We start from the raw sequence: 16,380 nt of genomic DNA on the forward strand, positions 1-16,380 counted from the left end.
TTAGAAAATGCTTTACAAGACTACTAATGGCTTTATTGGGTCTATATTGCCAAAGTAAAGCTTAAATGTAAGTAATACTCTCATATGATGCTCTACAATATGTTTAACTTAAAGGCTCATCCGTAATCCTTCTGTTCTTTGCTGCTTTTTCTTTACGCGTATAACCACCCAAAGATTATTTTTCTCAAAATGGACAATTTACATGGTCTTTATTAAACAAAATTCTATTTATTATGCACCAAGCAAGTTAAGAAAAAAAAAAAAAAGAAAGACGTCTGTGGATGGATGATTGCTGTATTCTTTTGACAAATGGTTGAAATGGTATGGTATTTGACCATTTGAAAAGTGTAAAGAAGTATAAAAATTGTATTTCAATACAATATCTTTTATCCTATAAAAATGTGATTTTAAGCCAATGAGGTGTATTAAATGATAAGGTTTTCTACAAAGAAGCATATGAATAAGCATGATTTCCCCCAATAACAGCAAATAAACTTACAGTGATTGAAAAAGAGCCAACCTATCATATCAAGTAAAACCCGAATTTTACTGCCTTTTTTTAGGTGAAATCAACATACAATTAGAGATTTCAAGTGTTTGCAGTGTGGGTGTAGCTGTCCACTGGAACACAAGCTCAAATATAGAACTTATATTAAGGGCCAATGAGAATGGAGTATTCGATGAATCAAATATACTCCGGACCGCACATCTTCTTATCTTTATTGACTGTGTCCGAAGTTTGACGTCTTAGGAGGGAGTAAGAAGAGTATGAGGAGGGATGGGGGGGGGAGTGTGGCTATTAAGCGAGAGACGTCGAGTGCTCTCTTGTGTTTTCTTTCTTCCTTTATTGATACATATTAAAGTAAGTGCAACATTGTCAACAAAGGATAGATGGATGGATGAAACTAAATGATATCAACTTTATAAACAGTATGGCTGACTCTGCAACGGCCGGTAATCGTGGTAAATAATGACAACACATTTCTTGGAATGAAATCAACTAAACAATTCCCTTTTTTTTTATCTCTAAATTTCAATAGGACGTGGTGGTTTTGGACGTGGACGTGGACGTGGTGGTCGTGCTGGCCGCGGACGTCGTGGTGAAGAAAAGAACGAATGGGTTCCTGTCACCAAGCTCGGTCGTCTCGTCAAGGCTAACAAGATCAAGTCTATTGAAGAAATCTACCTCTTCTCTCTTCCCATCAAGGAATACCAAATTGTTGACTACTTCCTTCCCAAGTTGACCGATCAAGTCATGAAGATCATGCCTGTTCAAAAGCAAACTACTGCTGGTCAACGTACCCGTTTCAAGGCCTTTGTTGTCATTGGTGATGAAAACGGTCACGTTGGTTTGGGTGTCAAGTGTGCCAAGGAAGTTGCTACTGCCATCCGTGGTGGTATCATCCTTGCCAAGCTCGCCATCATCCCCGTTCGTCGTGGTTACTGGGGTTCTAACCTTGGTGAACCTCACACTGTCCCTTGTAAGGTCTCTGGTCGCTGTGGTTCCGTCATGTCTCGTTTGGTTCCTGCTCCCAGAGGTACTGGTATCGTCGCTTCTCCCACTGCCAAGCGTGTTCTTCAATTGGCTGGTATTTCCGACTGTTACACCTCCTCTCGTGGTTCTACCCGTACTCTCGGTAACTTCATCAAGGCCACTTTTGCTGCCATCGGTAACACTTACGGTTTCTTGACTCCCGATCTTTGGGAAGAATCTGAATTCGTCAAGGGTCCTTACCAAGAGTTCTCTGACTTCCTTGCTCAAAAGCAAAGAAAGTAAAGTCAAACTTTAACAAGGTCTGTCAATAACAATAAAAATGCATAATTTTTGTTTTATTGAGAATTGTATATTCAATATTTTCTTTTTAATCTTTTGTTCATCTTGTCACTTGAGGTCTTCTTTCGTTTTTTTGATATGTCTTCTGTACTTCCTTGTTCGCTACAGTTACCTTCTGTTAATGATGCGAAATCATGATCTGAATCATCACAATCGCTATCACTAACACTGTATGCAGATCTTGCTCTTTCAACATAATTTGGGTATAAAAGCTCTTCTGATTCGTTTTGATCATCATCACTTGGAATATGAGGGCTTATGTCTCTGTTATAAATAGGTGGTGACACTATGAAAAAGTGGATTAAACTCGTGCAAATAGTTTTTTTTCCTATCTCTTTTCCTTACTATCACTATCATCTTCACTTTCTGAGGTTTTGTTATTATTATTGCTATCTGAATGACCAGCACCAGTAGCCCATGCAAATTGGTTATTTAATACTTCTTCATCAAAATCCATGTCGCTATCATTATTAACAGTGTGATTTGATGAGTTGTTATTTTCACTATCCGACGTAATGCTACTCCTAAATCGGACACTGTTTTCATCCTCACTGCTATTACTGCGACTGGGTATACTTTCGACATCACTATCAAACATGATATGTTGTCTATATTGGTTATATAAATTATGATTCAATGAATTTTCGTTGTTGTAGTTATTATCCAAGGAGCTAGATAAGCTTTCGCCCGAACTATCTGCTATATTCGTATTTATAATTCGATTGTTTGGCCTTTCATCCTCAGAATCTTTATCGCTGTCATTACTGCTTGTATAATCTGATGTGCTTATGTCTGCACTATTTAGACCAAAGCCATTTCTAAAACGATTGCTCCTTTCTTCATTCTCTGACTCTTCACCATTATTGCTCAAATAACTAGAAGATGAGCTTTCGCTTGAGATATTTGTTGTAGTGCTAAAATGACGGTGCACTTTTTCATCTTCTGAACTACTATTGCTGTCATTACTGCTGCTTGAATGACTGGGTATATTTGAATTATTTCCAGATAGATTATTGGCCATTCCGTAGTCTGAGCCACTCCTACTATCGCTATCACCCATGTAAACAGATGCATTTTCATCTGAAGTGGCCATTACAGAATCATATCTAAACTGTCTAAATGGGCTTCTTTCTTGCTCTTCTCTTTCCGAAACATCGTCACTGCTACCACTGCTGCTGCTTCTCGAGCTTCTAGACAAGCTTTCCTCATCACTATCCGATTCAGAATTGCTTTCGAATCGGATATATTCTTCTTCTAATCTCTCATTCTCATCACCAACAGACGCACGATCAAGCATACTGTGTGACAATACACTGCCTTCAGACAGGCTGCTCACCTCTGCACTGCCAAGGCTTGAGCGATGATTCAGCAGTTGTGTGTCATCATCACTGTCTCCATTGTTATTACCAAAGAGTCGAGTTCTATCTACAGCTGGAGATAGGAATCGGGGTCTAGCCGTACATTCTTCGCAGGTGTTATCCCTGTTCAAGAAGCCATGGCATGTTTGACATAGACCACTACACAGAAACAAAGCACGTTAGCTTTGTGAATATAGATAAATCTTCATCACTTACGCACGAAATCCAGCAGCATAAAGGATTTCTCCCTCAATGGGCCTTACGTACAGTGTCTTCCAATCATCTCGGGTCAACCTTGCTGTTGTTTCTTTTGTGCAAAACTCAGCTACAAATATCTATTGTTATCAATCTATCTCTCAGCATACAAATGAGTGATTTTTATTTACCAAGCTTGTTCAAATCATGATTCGGAATAGGCATTCTAAATGCAAGCTTGTTGCAGCTTGGGCAAATTTTGTTTTGCTGGAACCAAGCAAACAAGCAGTCACCACAGTAACTGTGCCCTAACCACAGTTAAAAAGATTAAAATATGTTTCATAGTTTGTACGTGTTTTTTTTAATAGGTTTTACCACAATCAAGGATGTGAGGGTCTCTAAAAGAATCTAAACATATGCCACAGAGCAGCACTATGAAAGATTTAGAAGAAAGAATAAAAAAACGAGTAGAACCTACAGTCTAGTAGCTGCTTCTTTGGCAGCTGTTCATCTTGCTTTGCACTTGCTGTTGCTGTGACATTTGTCGTATGCTGCTTAGTCTTATATTTTTTATCGTAGTTTTCTTTAGTCATCAAAATGGTGATAAAGCAAAATAAAAATAAAAAGATAAAAAAAAAGAAAGGGAAAATAAAAGAACAAAAGACAAATGCACATGCAGATCTACTGTATCGTTAAAAAGTGACTTGTTCTTCTTTATGCAGTTTCAATGCGCGACAAGAGTAGCACAGAAGCCCTTTAAAAGATGTCTCTGTGGTTCATCTTACTGGCAAAAGAAAGAGAGATAAATGTCCAGGCAGCAGTATAAAATATGGCTTGAATCAAACATTTGGCTATCAAAATAAAAAGAAGAAATAAAAGAAACTTAAAACCCCTTTTTTAAAACGATAAAGCATGTAGTGATATCACGATGTACTTCTTCATTAAAGCATTAAAGACAAAATACCACAAGGTCCGTTCGGCGCTAAACTGACTAAGTAATCTCTATTGTATATAGCAAATTATTTAATAAAATTATACAAAACATAGTACTTCTTAGTCTAAACGAGCCCTTGGTTTAATTGGCTGAAAAACCTTTACTAAAATGGTCAATTACTTGATTGAGAAAGGAAACAAAAAAATCCCCCCAAAAAAAAACAGGTAGCTTCTTCTCATATGTACAAGGTGGTTAAAAATACAATTTTTATTGTAAATAAATTTTTGTCACTGCTTATGACCATATTATGATTGGTTTAGTAGGCTTCTTAAATAGTCGTTAGCTGCACCTTCATGACCAGCCAATTACTCTATTGTCTCATAGTAAAAGATATATTTGATCTTTTTGAGATACAGTTCATGACAACTTGCTTTGAGTTAATTGCTCTTCTCTATTATTTAGCTGATGGTTTATGTCAGGGATAACCCCACCTTCAGCACATGTTGGCTGTTGTTTTCGCATACTTTCTATCTGCTTTTCCTTGGCTTCTCGCCGCTTAGATCGAGCATTGAGCTCACCTAATGATACGTGTACAGAGAAAACTTTAATGACATAAGTTCATGCTTACTGCTAAATGCTTGCAAGGTTGTTGAAGATACAATATCCTTTAGGTCAACCTCCACAAATATTACATCGCAATTCAAAGGTACGTGGTTTAAATATTTATTTTTTCTACGCAAGCATTCATCCAATGTTGACTCTTGGACGCCTATTACCTGGGCCTGTAAACAATGAGGAAATTGATCATATTTACCGAATTCGTGTTTCAAAATACGGATGTCTAAAGGATCTAAATAAACATGTTGTCCATCATCTTTTTGGTAAAAGTAAAAGTCAGTTAGTGAATCATGCTGCTGATGCTTTTTATTGTTCTCTTTCTCTCCTAATTTCCGTAGACAATTGTTGTCATCTTGTTTTTGAGGATGCTGTTTATTTTTATGCTTTTTGTTATATTTTACAATCGCTTCAAACATAATATCCAAAGTGCTTAATGCTAGCATTATCTCTTCTGTCTTTTGAGATTCAGCTCTTTTCCTCTCTTCATCAACTCTGTCTTTACTCTTCTTAATGAATCGTATTTCCTCTGCTGATTCTCTGTCTGTAGCATTCAATAATGCCTCCTCCAGTTCTTTACAATCCCGGTCGTATTCTGACAAGAGATAATCAGGACTAGCCAGCATAAAACGAGCAAACGATTGGGCGAAAGGAGTACTGCTCCACGGAATAAACGAAATATCAGGCTTAATATAGTTTGAAACAACATTCTCTGGCAAAGGCCAGGTCTCTGAGATTGGAAAAGCCAAAGTAGACTGATGAACTCGTTGCACCAAGACCAAATTTATCAAATCACCCTCTTTGATTGAGTGTCCTGCTGTGATCTTGATTGGTTTGATATCTTTTTCACAGATTGAGTCACAACAAACTGGGCATTTTTGCCAACTCTTTTCGGAAGATTCTAGATAGTGTAAAATACACGGTAAACAAAAAACATGCCCACATCTTGTTACACGGCCTGCAACAGGAGGATATAGGCAGATGGAACAAGCTTCCACTTCGCTTGAGGAGACAAGCTATTTAAGTCATTACTTTAAAATTGCTTCATGTTTAAATACTCGTATTTTAGGGCTTTACCACTTTCTCAATTGTATCCCAATCGAAGCATATATCAGGATCAATAAGCTGGTAAAAATAATTTCCGGTAGGATTCAACATAAACCGAAAGCTAAGTAGGTGTATTAGGTTAAAATTAATCATCGATGCTTTCTCGGATACTTGCTTAGCATTGGTGAACCTGCCTTTGTTAAACCGCTGGCAATTTGTTACTCTTTGTTGATGGAATTGTGAATGCTGTTGTCTTTCAGAAAGTGAAAGACTGAATAGATGATTAAGAGACAAGCGGCCGTTTTTGTCAACAGAGCCCCCAATTCTCTTGGCTATATTAGAATTATCTGGTGTGCGTTTGTCAACATTAATAGAGCAGTTCTTTGTTTCTGTTTATTGCATGTACAAAAAAGAAAGAAAGAATCGTAAATGGATAGTATTGCAATTTATTCTATTCTATTTATTTACGTTGCTTATTGTTGATTATTTCTGAACTCGATGCATGAGCACTCATTTATAAGGTGAAACGTATAAAAAGAAGTTCTAATTCAAACAAACTTTTAAAAAGGCAGTAAGGAAAAAAACAATGCGAGCTTGTCTTGCAGAAATGACGTAAATTTAATATTATTTCTATTTGCTCATTTTTCAGAAACAACTCTTTTTTTCTTTTCTTTTCTTTTCTTTTCTTTTATTAATACAAAAATGAAAAAGACTAAAAACTTTGCTTCAAGCATTACTTCAACTATCAACTCTCCTATACCAACTAATCTAGAAGGTATGTTCATTCGAATCGTACAACCTTTTTATTAATCCACTAAAACTTATTTAAATAGGCGAATGTAAAAAGGCCGCCAAGATATTGAACAGCTTTATAGGTAGACAAAAAGAATAAATTGTACAAGCACAAAAAAAAAATAGATATGACTAAGCTTTTCTTAACTATGGCTTAGATCCTGGACAAGGTGTTGACAAAATAATTCCTTCTACTATTTTAGAAAAAGCACAGGGATTGGCCATCTATACTGTTCTTAAAGCTGGGTTTTTATTCTCAGGGCGTGCAGGAAGTGGTTTGGTTATTGCAAGGTATAGGAATGAATTGTAAATACGAATGTTGTCAATATATAACACCAGTTATTTTCTTCATAGATTGCCAGATGGAGGTATTATAAAAAGAGCGCAACAATGGAACATGTGTAGCTAATACAAAAATAGGATGGTCAGCACCATCTGCCATTGGAACTGGTGGCATAGGTGCAGGTGGTCAAATTGGCGCCGAATTAACAGATTTTGTTTTGGTCTTGAATACAAAAGAAGCAGTAAAAACATTTAGTCAAGTTGGAAATCTTACTTTAGGCGGCAATGTTTCAGGTTAGAAAATATTCATCTTTATATTTACATACACTAACAGCTTTATTTTGAAACGATAAAAAGTGGCCGCTGGTCCAATAGGTAGAAATGCAGAGGCATCTGGATCTGCAAGTTTGAAACACATTGCAGCTGTTTATTCATATAGCAAAACCCGAGGACTATTTGCGGGTGTTTCGCTTGAAGGGTCGGTTGTTGTGACGCGCTCAGATGCAAATGAAAAGTTTTATGGAAAGCGTGTGACAGCTAAAGAGCTGATGAATGGAACTATTCCTCCTCCTCCTGAAGCAGATGCACTTTATAGAGCTTTGAATGCCAAGTTTCATACATTGGGCACTGAAACCTATGCACGAAATTTGTCAGAAAACAATGGAACTTTAAGCCGAAACCAAACATTCAAAAGCTCACATATATCCGCTCCAGGTACTCTAAAATCTCCTCCTCCCCGACTCAATCAGCAGACCCCTGGATATGGTGCACCTATGCCTCCACCGGCTTATCAATCTCCTCCACAGCAGCCTCATAACTATACAAATTATGACAATAAAAGTAATTACCAGCCACCGCCTACTACGAATTATTACAATAATAGTCAGAATCCACCTACTACAAATTACTATAATAACAACGCTGCTCAACAGCAACTGCCTACATCGAATTATTACAACAACAATAATTTCCCTATACAAGCAGCTACTAAAAAAGCACCACCACCACCTCCTCCTCCTAGTAGAAAACCAGTTATTTCAGCTGAGCCAATAGCAAAAGCATTATATACATTTGATGGACAACAAGAAGGTGACTTGAGCTTTCAAGAAGGCGAAACCATTACTGTGATTCAAAAGACTAATAGTCAAGATGATTGGTGGACAGGCAGAATAGGCGCTCGACAGGGCATGGTAAGTGATAATGACTTCACTAGTAAAAATGATCAGTAACAAACTCTTTCATAGTTCCCTGCAAATTATGTCCAGTTACAATAATTTTTTTTTTCTCTGTGGCAAATAAACCTAAATGCGCTGAGTCATGCAAAAAAAAAAGTGAATTGCGGGGTAGAAAAAAAAGTGAGTAATCAATTTGCACAGGCTGGATTGTATAAATAAAAAACAAAAAAAAATAAAAAACTCGTATTTTTTCTTTTTTTTTTTTTATTTTTAACTTGTTGCATACCCAGACTTTTTTTAATGGCTACCCAGAATTTGATTGATTATAATACCCTTTCACCAAAGTTCAAAGATCTTTATGCAAAAGCAAAGGATTTTGTCGAAGTAGATTATTTTTTATTTAGCATAAAAACATCAATTAATATGTATCTTAGAATGACTGTATTCCTGCTGAAAAGACATATGAACTTCAAATGGGGTTAAATGAAAATAGATGGAAGGTAGAATAAAAAAGAGAGAGAAAAGTGAGACGATTTTTTATTCATAAAATGTTTGTTACTTGTTTGTATAACCTTAGGTGGTTCCATCTGTTTTAGAAGAATTAAAAGCAAAAGCTAGATCTCTTGGGCTTTGGAATCTTTTCTTGGGTCAAGATTATGCTGAAGGTGCTGGTTTGACTAATGTAGAATATGCGTTGATCGCTGAACTCACTGGTCGTTGTCCAAGAATTGCACCTGAAGCCATGAATTGTTCTGCTCCTGATACTGGCAATATGGGTAATAAAAATAAGATGATTAATCTTTAATTTATACCAGGTATTCATCTTTTTTTTTCTTGGTTTAGAGGTGTTTGCAAAATATGGTACTCCAACTCAAAAGGAACGATGGTTGAAACCATTGTTGGATGGTAAGATCCGATCCGCATTTGCCATGACCGAGCCTCGTGTTGCTTCTTCTGATGCAACAAATATCGAGACAAACATCCGTCGCGAAGGCAATCACTACGTGATCAATGGACTCAAATGGTGGATCTCTGGTGCTGGTGATCCACGCTGTGCGGTCTATCTTGTCATGGGTAAAACTGACCCGGACAACAAGGAAAAGCACCGTCAGCAAAGTTTAGTGATCGTCCCTGCCGATACACCCGGTATTACTGTTGTCAGACCAATGAAGGTCTTTGGCTTTGATGATGCACCCGAAGGGCACTGTGAGATTGTTTTCAAAGATGTACGTGTACCAGTAGAGAATATAATCTTGGGTGAAGGTCGTGGCTTTGAAGTCATTCAAGGTCGTTTGGGTCCTGGTCGAATTCATCACTGTATGCGTTGTATCGGTATGGCCGAACGTGGTCTTGACCTTATGCTGGCTCGTGTGACAGACAGCAGTCGTCGTACATTTGGAAAGATCCTTGCTGAGCACGGTACAATCGTGTCTGACATTGCAAACTGTCGTATCGAGATTGATCAAGTACGTTATTTGGTTTTAAGTGCTGCACGCAAAATTGATCTGGCCAAGGCCAAGGGCGCCATGAAAGAAATCGGTATGGCCAAGATTGCAGCACCTAGCATGTTATTGAAAGTATTGGATCGTGCTATGCAAGCTCACGGTGCTGCTGGTGTTTCTCAAGATACTCCTCTTGCTCACTTTTATGCCTCTGCTCGTACCTTACGTTATGCTGATGGCCCTGATGAAGTCCACCGTAACCAAATCGGAAAGATTGAACTTCGTCGTGCTGAAGAAGTTGCTGCAAAGATCAAGGCACAGAAGGAAAAAGCCAATCGTCTTGCCTCCGAAAAGGCAAAGATCTAAAAGTTATTTTTGAAAGAAATAAAGAAATAATGTGTTGCTCATTCATTTTATTGAAAATCTGTAATACTGTCGTTTGCATTTGTTTTTAATACATCTGATGAGCAAAAAGAATTTTAGCTTTTTTTATTTTATTTTTCATAACACAAACAATTGTTAAAAATTTGTATAATCAAGTAATAACAGCCATCAATTAATAGAGCTCTTTTGTTGTTTGTATAAACATGCTTGTCTGGATCGAGTATATACAAACAACTTGTTTCAATCCTCTTTTCATCCCAATGAAGATTAACACGCTTTCTAATATCAAAAGACGGTGAACCAAAACGCTGGATTTTAGTAAGGTTTATCTGTAATAAAAAGATTACCATCTGGGATATCAAGCATAAAAAGAACGCCAAAGCTTTAGAATGGACCTCTTTCTATTGATTGATAAAAAAAAAAAGGTTTAAAAAGGCTGATTGAGCAAAATAAAGCAAGGTTTTGCAACTTTTTTAATGTAATTTCTGGTTATGCTTCTATAGAAAATCACATGTAGAGAAACATGGGTTCAAAAAGAAAAGCAATGCATTAAATTATTCAAAAGCTGGCATTTTCGTAGGATGGTTCCCAATAGTTGAAGTCAGCGTCTAATCCAATTATTTTGAGATTGGACTCAAAGAAGATGTACTCATTTGATCGATATGAATGTCATTGTAAATTACATCGATAAGATAGTCTATAAATTTACAAAAAGCTCTGGTACTCGGGCAGAAAACAGTTTTTTTTTTTTTTTTTTTTTTTTTTTTTTTTTTTTTTTTTTTTGAAAAAGGACAATCATCCTAACCCATTCCTCATTTGAGTAGTTTTAGACCCTTTGATAGCTCGTTAACCGAGTTAATTGCATCTTCAAACACCACTATATAAAATTCAATTGATTAGTAGCCCAGTCAAAAGGTAATCCCCACTTTATTGTATTTGCGGCTTCATACCAACCACGAGATAGATCTTCACTAAAATTGCCTGTGCATATTTTGCAGGAGTCTGATCTCTAGGTTAACTGTTGATAGGAAAGTATGCCTGACTCTTGTGCGTGATAGAATAGATAGTTTTTATGAAGTACTTCATCATCATTGTATTTAGGTGTTTCTGGCGCGATGTAAAGTTCAAGTGATGGTTCGGATGGATATTTTAGTGGATTATTTGCGAGTTTTTCTTGAGCAAATACAAACGATAATGTCACTACAGTTTATGCAAACCAAGTGTTTCTAAACTGCATTTTTCATGTTGAAAGAGATGGAAAACAGTAGAAATACATACTAAAAGGACTATTTTATTTTTTATTTTTTATTTTTTTTACAATATTTAGGGAAAAACAGACACAATTTGTTCTAAACCAAACTATTTTTTTTTTCTTTTTACAAAAGTATAGAACAAATATAAATCTTATTATACAACACATCTTGAAATATTCATCAAAATTTTTGCTGCCTATAATATTTATACACAAAAGATGTCAAAAAAATTTTTTTTAAATTAAATATTGAAGTTACCTCAATCACTTGCTTTTCTGGGCATACATCATCTTCCTGTTTATAAGAAGCAAATGATGCTAAAGTAGTTGCAGCAGTAGATACATCATCATGATTTGACTTGCTGTGTTTCTTTTTATCTTCTAAGCTTGGAAGATAATGATAATAGCCTGGTAAAGAAGTAGGAGGAGGTAAGATGTATGCTTGTTTGTCTTGTGAATAATCGAATGATGGTAATGTGCCTTGTGTTTGAATGGATTTTGTAGTGTTATTTGGTGTGGTTGATGGCATAATGATATATTAAAAAAAAATAAAAAAAAAAAAAAGAAAGTCTAGTTGAAATAAAGTTTGGATCACTTTTATATTCGGTTGTTGAAAAATTACGCAGCACAAAAAAAAAATTGTGATTTCAGATTGATGAAGCCGTTCCGACCAAGGGTATAATAACATAGCAAAAATTAAAAGTGCTCTATTTTTTTAGCTCGAAAATTGTGTTTTTGTTGAGGATATGAACTATTCATTTACTTATTTTTGATCATAACATTGTATTAATATAGCTTATGCTTATTCTTTTCAGTCAAGTCAAATTTAAGAAATATCTTTAGATACCAATAAGTGTAGTTTAAGTACCAGTTTTATATGAAAATAGTGTTTTTATATTTATTTATTATATAAGCTATTAGTAGCTTGTCAATTTCAAATAAATGATAAAAAGACAAGTCCCTGCTTTAAAATGACTTCACTTTTTAAGCTTCAATATTTTTATAATTGAAGAGTAAATGCTACTATTAAAAGGTCAAGTAATCTTAATGAACCACTTAAACTTCAAAGCTATCCAACGTCCTGAACAGGTATAGAAAGAGGGCAATTTCAAGCAGAAGGCATTCTTAAAAATAGATTAAAAAATGACCACACTGTTAAAAAAAGTCGTAATCAACTATAGTCGGTCTACTAAAAGCAAAAGCAACGATCTGAGAATATTCTGGAAACATAAAAACTTTTTGCACTCTGGATAACAAATAGACTGATTAGCCTATACAAAAGCAGCTATGGTTTTTGGAATCATTGAAGCTAAAGCATTGCATGAAACATATCTGCATCAATTCATGTTTTTAGGCAACATACTCTTCCTTGTCATCTTTACTTGTAAGGGCTTTTTCTGATTTCCATAAAACTGATGAACTAAAGCCTTCAGCTCATAAAAATCTCTTTTTCAGCACCAATCCTAGGCATAGCTTTTTCGGAACCAAATTACTGAGAAGATGCTCTTTCTTTGGTTTATCAACCACACTTGCTGGTTCTTCCCCAAGCTTCAACTTCAAGCCATTCTTTTTTAATCAGTGCCACGCCTTTGTCTTTTGCTTTTTCTTTGTAAGCTTAATATTTTTTATATTTCACGGTTTTATTTTTAAAATAATCTTTAAAAATATTCGAAAAAGAAACAACAGGAAACGGCTATATTACATGGGATGTCTTGTCTCTTTGTAAACGTGCTTACAAGGAGAGAAAAGCTGCTATGTTTGTAGAAAGTTGTCATTGCATATCATCAGCTCAAACAGCATTAACACTGAATTATTAATACATCTCATTAATATGTGTATACCTTTATCATTAAAAAGCAACTCACAATCTGTATTTGTTTGTCAATTTTTCACTTTACTTTTCCACGTAATCAATGCGTTTCTGCCACTTTTTTCTAGTTCCACTTCGTTCTCAATAAGATCTCGTCAGATGAAGCCTGGTCCATTTAGCTTCTGCTGTAGTATTGAAGACAAAAGAACATTGTATACTAATGCTTTTGTGGGGATTTTGAGCATCACTCTTGACAAAAAGCGGCTCTTTTTTTTTTTATAGATATGCGTCAGTGTATCAACTCTTTGTTTCTACTGCAACGCTTGACATCCATTACCTTGCTGGAGTTCTTTTACATCGTCTTGGTTTATAATTTGAATCTTGGCTTATTTCTTCTAGCTTCATACTTGCCATCCAAAGCTTACGTTTAAGGCGCTTGCAGAGTTCAAGACAAACTTTGCAAACCAAGTGAAAAAAAAAAAGGCGTTTTTGATTTATTTGATCTAGTATGCTTCAGTTATAGCTACTAAAAAGAATACTTTTTAATTTTATAACTTTTATAGTAGCTGTAAATACGTTTTTCTTTGTAGTTATTGTTCCAAGTTTCCTTATGTAATCGATAACGACAAAAGGAGAAAAGAGTTCTATTGTAACATTTCACTAGTTTGTTTTATTGTATAAAAGTAGCAAAAGTGTTTGATATAGACTGCCTTTTCATCCTTTTTTTTTCTTTTTCTTCTTTGAACTTCATTTATCTGATTGTGTTATAAATAATCTGGAAATTATTCATTCATATTTTGAAACAAGCATAACATAAAAGATAACACATTCATTATTTTAACAATCAACGTATTGCTTTAATTAACCATTAGCTTCAGGTAGTTACTTACCGGTGTATTGATTTATTTGTTATCGGTTAGTAAACATGACTGAAAGCCCCATTTAAAAGTGTTCCTTATGTTAGGCCCGACAGCTATTTTAAATAGCCTTTCAGTAGAATTTTCACTATTACATTCCACAAAAGATTGGTCCGTTTGACTCGCAAAGTAATACAACCAATGTTTAATATGAAACATTAGAATGCCAAATTATAAAGCAAATAGTAGAAAATTATGCTAATTGCTTTTAGCCTAGGCTCTCAACTTGAAGCGTTTTTGATAAAATTCAATCTTGCTACTGTTCCATTTATGGTTTTGTTGCTTTGGTGTATGAACATTTTTACTTCAACAGTTTATAATAGCTGAAATCTGTCGGTCAGGAATGCTCATTGGTAAGGAAGAAGAATCACTGGCAAATACAAAAAGTAGATTATTGATGTTTCCTTGCTGTCATTTTCTTTTCTAAACTCAGTTAGTTGAGAATGCGTACGTGAAGACGATTAAAATTATTCAGTTTATTATACAAGTGGAAATCTCTTGTACAGCTTTCAATTGTTTGTTTTGTATGTCTTAACCACAACAAAGAATCTAGCTCTGAGTTTAGCATTGTTTAAATTCCTCTCATGCTTAAAAGATTTACTTTGTGCCAGCCAAACCATAACACATAAAGTAATAATACTGGTTATGTAAAGAAAGGGGGCAGTATGCAAAGACTCTTAAAATAAAATATAACATTGATTTTATTATTTTGGATTATAAAAGCAAATATTTATAGAGAAAGATTTGTAAACACATTTGTATGAGTTTATCATTGATATAAAAAAAACACCATTTTAGTTTTCATCTGATAAAATAAACATACTTTTACGCAAAGTCACTAATTTCTCATTAGAAAGTCCTTCACATCGATTATAGCATCCGTGATTTGTTTGAATACCACCACAACGATAGCAGCTACAATGAAAAAGAGTGTTATTTACAAGCAGGGATTGTTTGTTAAATAGGGGGTCCTTACAAAGAAGTACCACAAATGCAATGCATGCTGATGCATCCTTGCTACAAAAAAAAGTGAGCTTAAAAAAAAAAAAAAAAAAAGCAAAACTTACAGTTTTTTCAATTATACATTGGCAACGAGGACACCGAGTCCATGCATTTCTTTTGGCTACTTTGAGCGTCTTTTCAATATATTCGTCCTTGTCAAGCATGTTGGTGTTTTCTATCAATACAGTTTCAGTTAAAAAAAGTGCATCTCTCTTTAAAACAATAAAAAAAAAAGAAAGATTTTCGATAATAGAAAAAAGGACATTCACCTGTGTTTAGGAAAACTTGATATTTAACATTAAACGCTTTATGGCACAGTGAACAGTTTATAAAAGTACATCTTTTTGCTAGTCCTTCATCTGCTTCATAAACAGCACCACATCGTTTAAGAGGGCATGTCACCTATAATAACGATTTGTTTTATGAATGAGGGCATTTTCAGTTTGTTTTTTCTTCTAACTTTGTTCGTGATAAAAGCCTTGTTATGAGCAGATTTCCACCATCTCTTGCTTTGCGCCGGTGTGAAAAGATGCTTCAATTCATCTTCTGTATAAAACTGATTCTTGCAATTTGGATAAGGACAGGGGACCATTTCAAATGTGCCCGAGACAAAGCCATTCAAATAATGATTGAAATAGTTTCGCAAACAATCTCGACAAGAAAAATGAGAACAATGTGGTGTATGACAAGGTATATTTCTGGTAAAGACATTTAAACAAATGATACATTCAAATAGAGGACGTTTGCGTATATTCATTCTTTTAGCCTTTTGAGAATGTGTTTTTTCTATTTTATGAAACATTTCTTTAAAAGGAAAAGAAATGAAAGCGCGTGATATAAAGAAAGATGGTTTTAAGCACTCAAAGATATATTGATTCATGATGAAAAAGTCCGAAATACTTTGAACTAGAGTACTCTTTATTTGTACACAATTACTGCTTATGATATAATATCATCTACAATTGACTGCTGTCAATGATAATCATCTTTTTCTCTTTATTGACAAATTAAAATAGGACAAGATATGTTATGGTGAAAGGTAGTTGATATTATAGTCAATAGAAGTGAATGATTTTTGTTTTATTTTATAAATGTTTTATTTTTTGATCTCTAAGCATTCCAATATTATCTAATCTGTTAAACAGAATATGATTACCCCTCTTTTATGACTCTATTGATGTTAGTACTCCTTTCTCAGGGATTTCTAAACTCCTTTTCTTACCATTCCAGCAAATGACCTGACACTATAACGTAATCCATCATTGAAAGGCATCTATTCAACTCTATGAAAAAAAGAAATAAAAAGTCCGAAGTGTTCTATGATACGCTATAAGAATGATC

General features: G+C 34.9%; 7 protein-coding genes across 7 annotated transcripts; 3 read left to right on the forward strand and 4 right to left on the reverse strand.

Annotated features, from left to right (window-relative positions):
* Window positions 1-932: 932 nt before the first annotated feature.
* RO3G_00336 (40S ribosomal protein S2) lies at window positions 933-1,777 on the forward strand (the record flags this gene model as incomplete). Its single annotated transcript, XM_067654927.1, has 2 exons — window positions 933-963; window positions 1,041-1,777. The coding sequence occupies 2 exons, from the start codon at window positions 933-935 to the stop codon at window positions 1,775-1,777; spliced, it is 768 nt and encodes a 255-aa protein (XP_067511028.1).
* Window positions 1,778-2,162: 385 nt separating this feature from the next.
* On the reverse strand, window positions 2,163-3,612 carry RO3G_00337 (uncharacterized protein; the record flags this gene model as incomplete). Its single annotated transcript, XM_067654928.1, has 3 exons — window positions 2,163-3,351; window positions 3,409-3,517; window positions 3,579-3,612. 3 exons carry the CDS (start codon window positions 3,610-3,612, stop codon window positions 2,163-2,165), a joined length of 1,332 nt encoding a protein of 443 aa, XP_067511029.1.
* A 1,126-nt stretch (window positions 3,613-4,738) lies between these two features.
* On the reverse strand, window positions 4,739-6,165 carry RO3G_00338 (uncharacterized protein; the record flags this gene model as incomplete). Its single annotated transcript, XM_067654929.1, has 5 exons — window positions 4,739-4,899; window positions 4,950-4,998; window positions 5,098-5,952; window positions 6,014-6,104; window positions 6,155-6,165. 5 exons carry the CDS (start codon window positions 6,163-6,165, stop codon window positions 4,739-4,741), a joined length of 1,167 nt encoding a protein of 388 aa, XP_067511030.1.
* A 520-nt stretch (window positions 6,166-6,685) lies between these two features.
* On the forward strand, window positions 6,686-8,331 carry RO3G_00339 (uncharacterized protein; the record flags this gene model as incomplete). Its single annotated transcript, XM_067654930.1, has 6 exons — window positions 6,686-6,758; window positions 6,817-6,858; window positions 6,934-7,066; window positions 7,196-7,299; window positions 7,415-8,247; window positions 8,302-8,331. The coding sequence occupies 6 exons, from the start codon at window positions 6,686-6,688 to the stop codon at window positions 8,329-8,331; spliced, it is 1,215 nt and encodes a 404-aa protein (XP_067511031.1).
* A 201-nt stretch (window positions 8,332-8,532) lies between these two features.
* On the forward strand, window positions 8,533-10,040 carry RO3G_00340 (uncharacterized protein; the record flags this gene model as incomplete). The annotated part of the gene is made up of 4 exons (XM_067654931.1): window positions 8,533-8,616; window positions 8,667-8,732; window positions 8,810-9,008; window positions 9,076-10,040. The coding sequence occupies 4 exons, from the start codon at window positions 8,533-8,535 to the stop codon at window positions 10,038-10,040; spliced, it is 1,314 nt and encodes a 437-aa protein (XP_067511032.1).
* Window positions 10,041-11,465: 1,425 nt separating this feature from the next.
* RO3G_00341 (uncharacterized protein) lies at window positions 11,466-11,839 on the reverse strand (the record flags this gene model as incomplete). The annotated part of the gene is made up of 2 exons (XM_067654932.1): window positions 11,466-11,507; window positions 11,570-11,839. 2 exons carry the CDS (start codon window positions 11,837-11,839, stop codon window positions 11,466-11,468), a joined length of 312 nt encoding a protein of 103 aa, XP_067511033.1.
* Window positions 11,840-14,831: 2,992 nt separating this feature from the next.
* RO3G_00342 (uncharacterized protein) lies at window positions 14,832-15,203 on the reverse strand (the record flags this gene model as incomplete). The annotated part of the gene is made up of 3 exons (XM_067654933.1): window positions 14,832-14,952; window positions 15,014-15,054; window positions 15,105-15,203. 3 exons carry the CDS (start codon window positions 15,201-15,203, stop codon window positions 14,832-14,834), a joined length of 261 nt encoding a protein of 86 aa, XP_067511034.1.
* Between the last annotated feature and the right edge of the window lie 1,177 nt (window positions 15,204-16,380).

This window comes from Rhizopus delemar, genomic scaffold, assembly GCF_000149305.1.
Source record: "Rhizopus delemar RA 99-880 supercont3.1 genomic scaffold, whole genome shotgun sequence".
Lineage (NCBI taxonomy): Eukaryota > Fungi > Mucoromycota > Mucoromycetes > Mucorales > Rhizopodaceae > Rhizopus > Rhizopus delemar.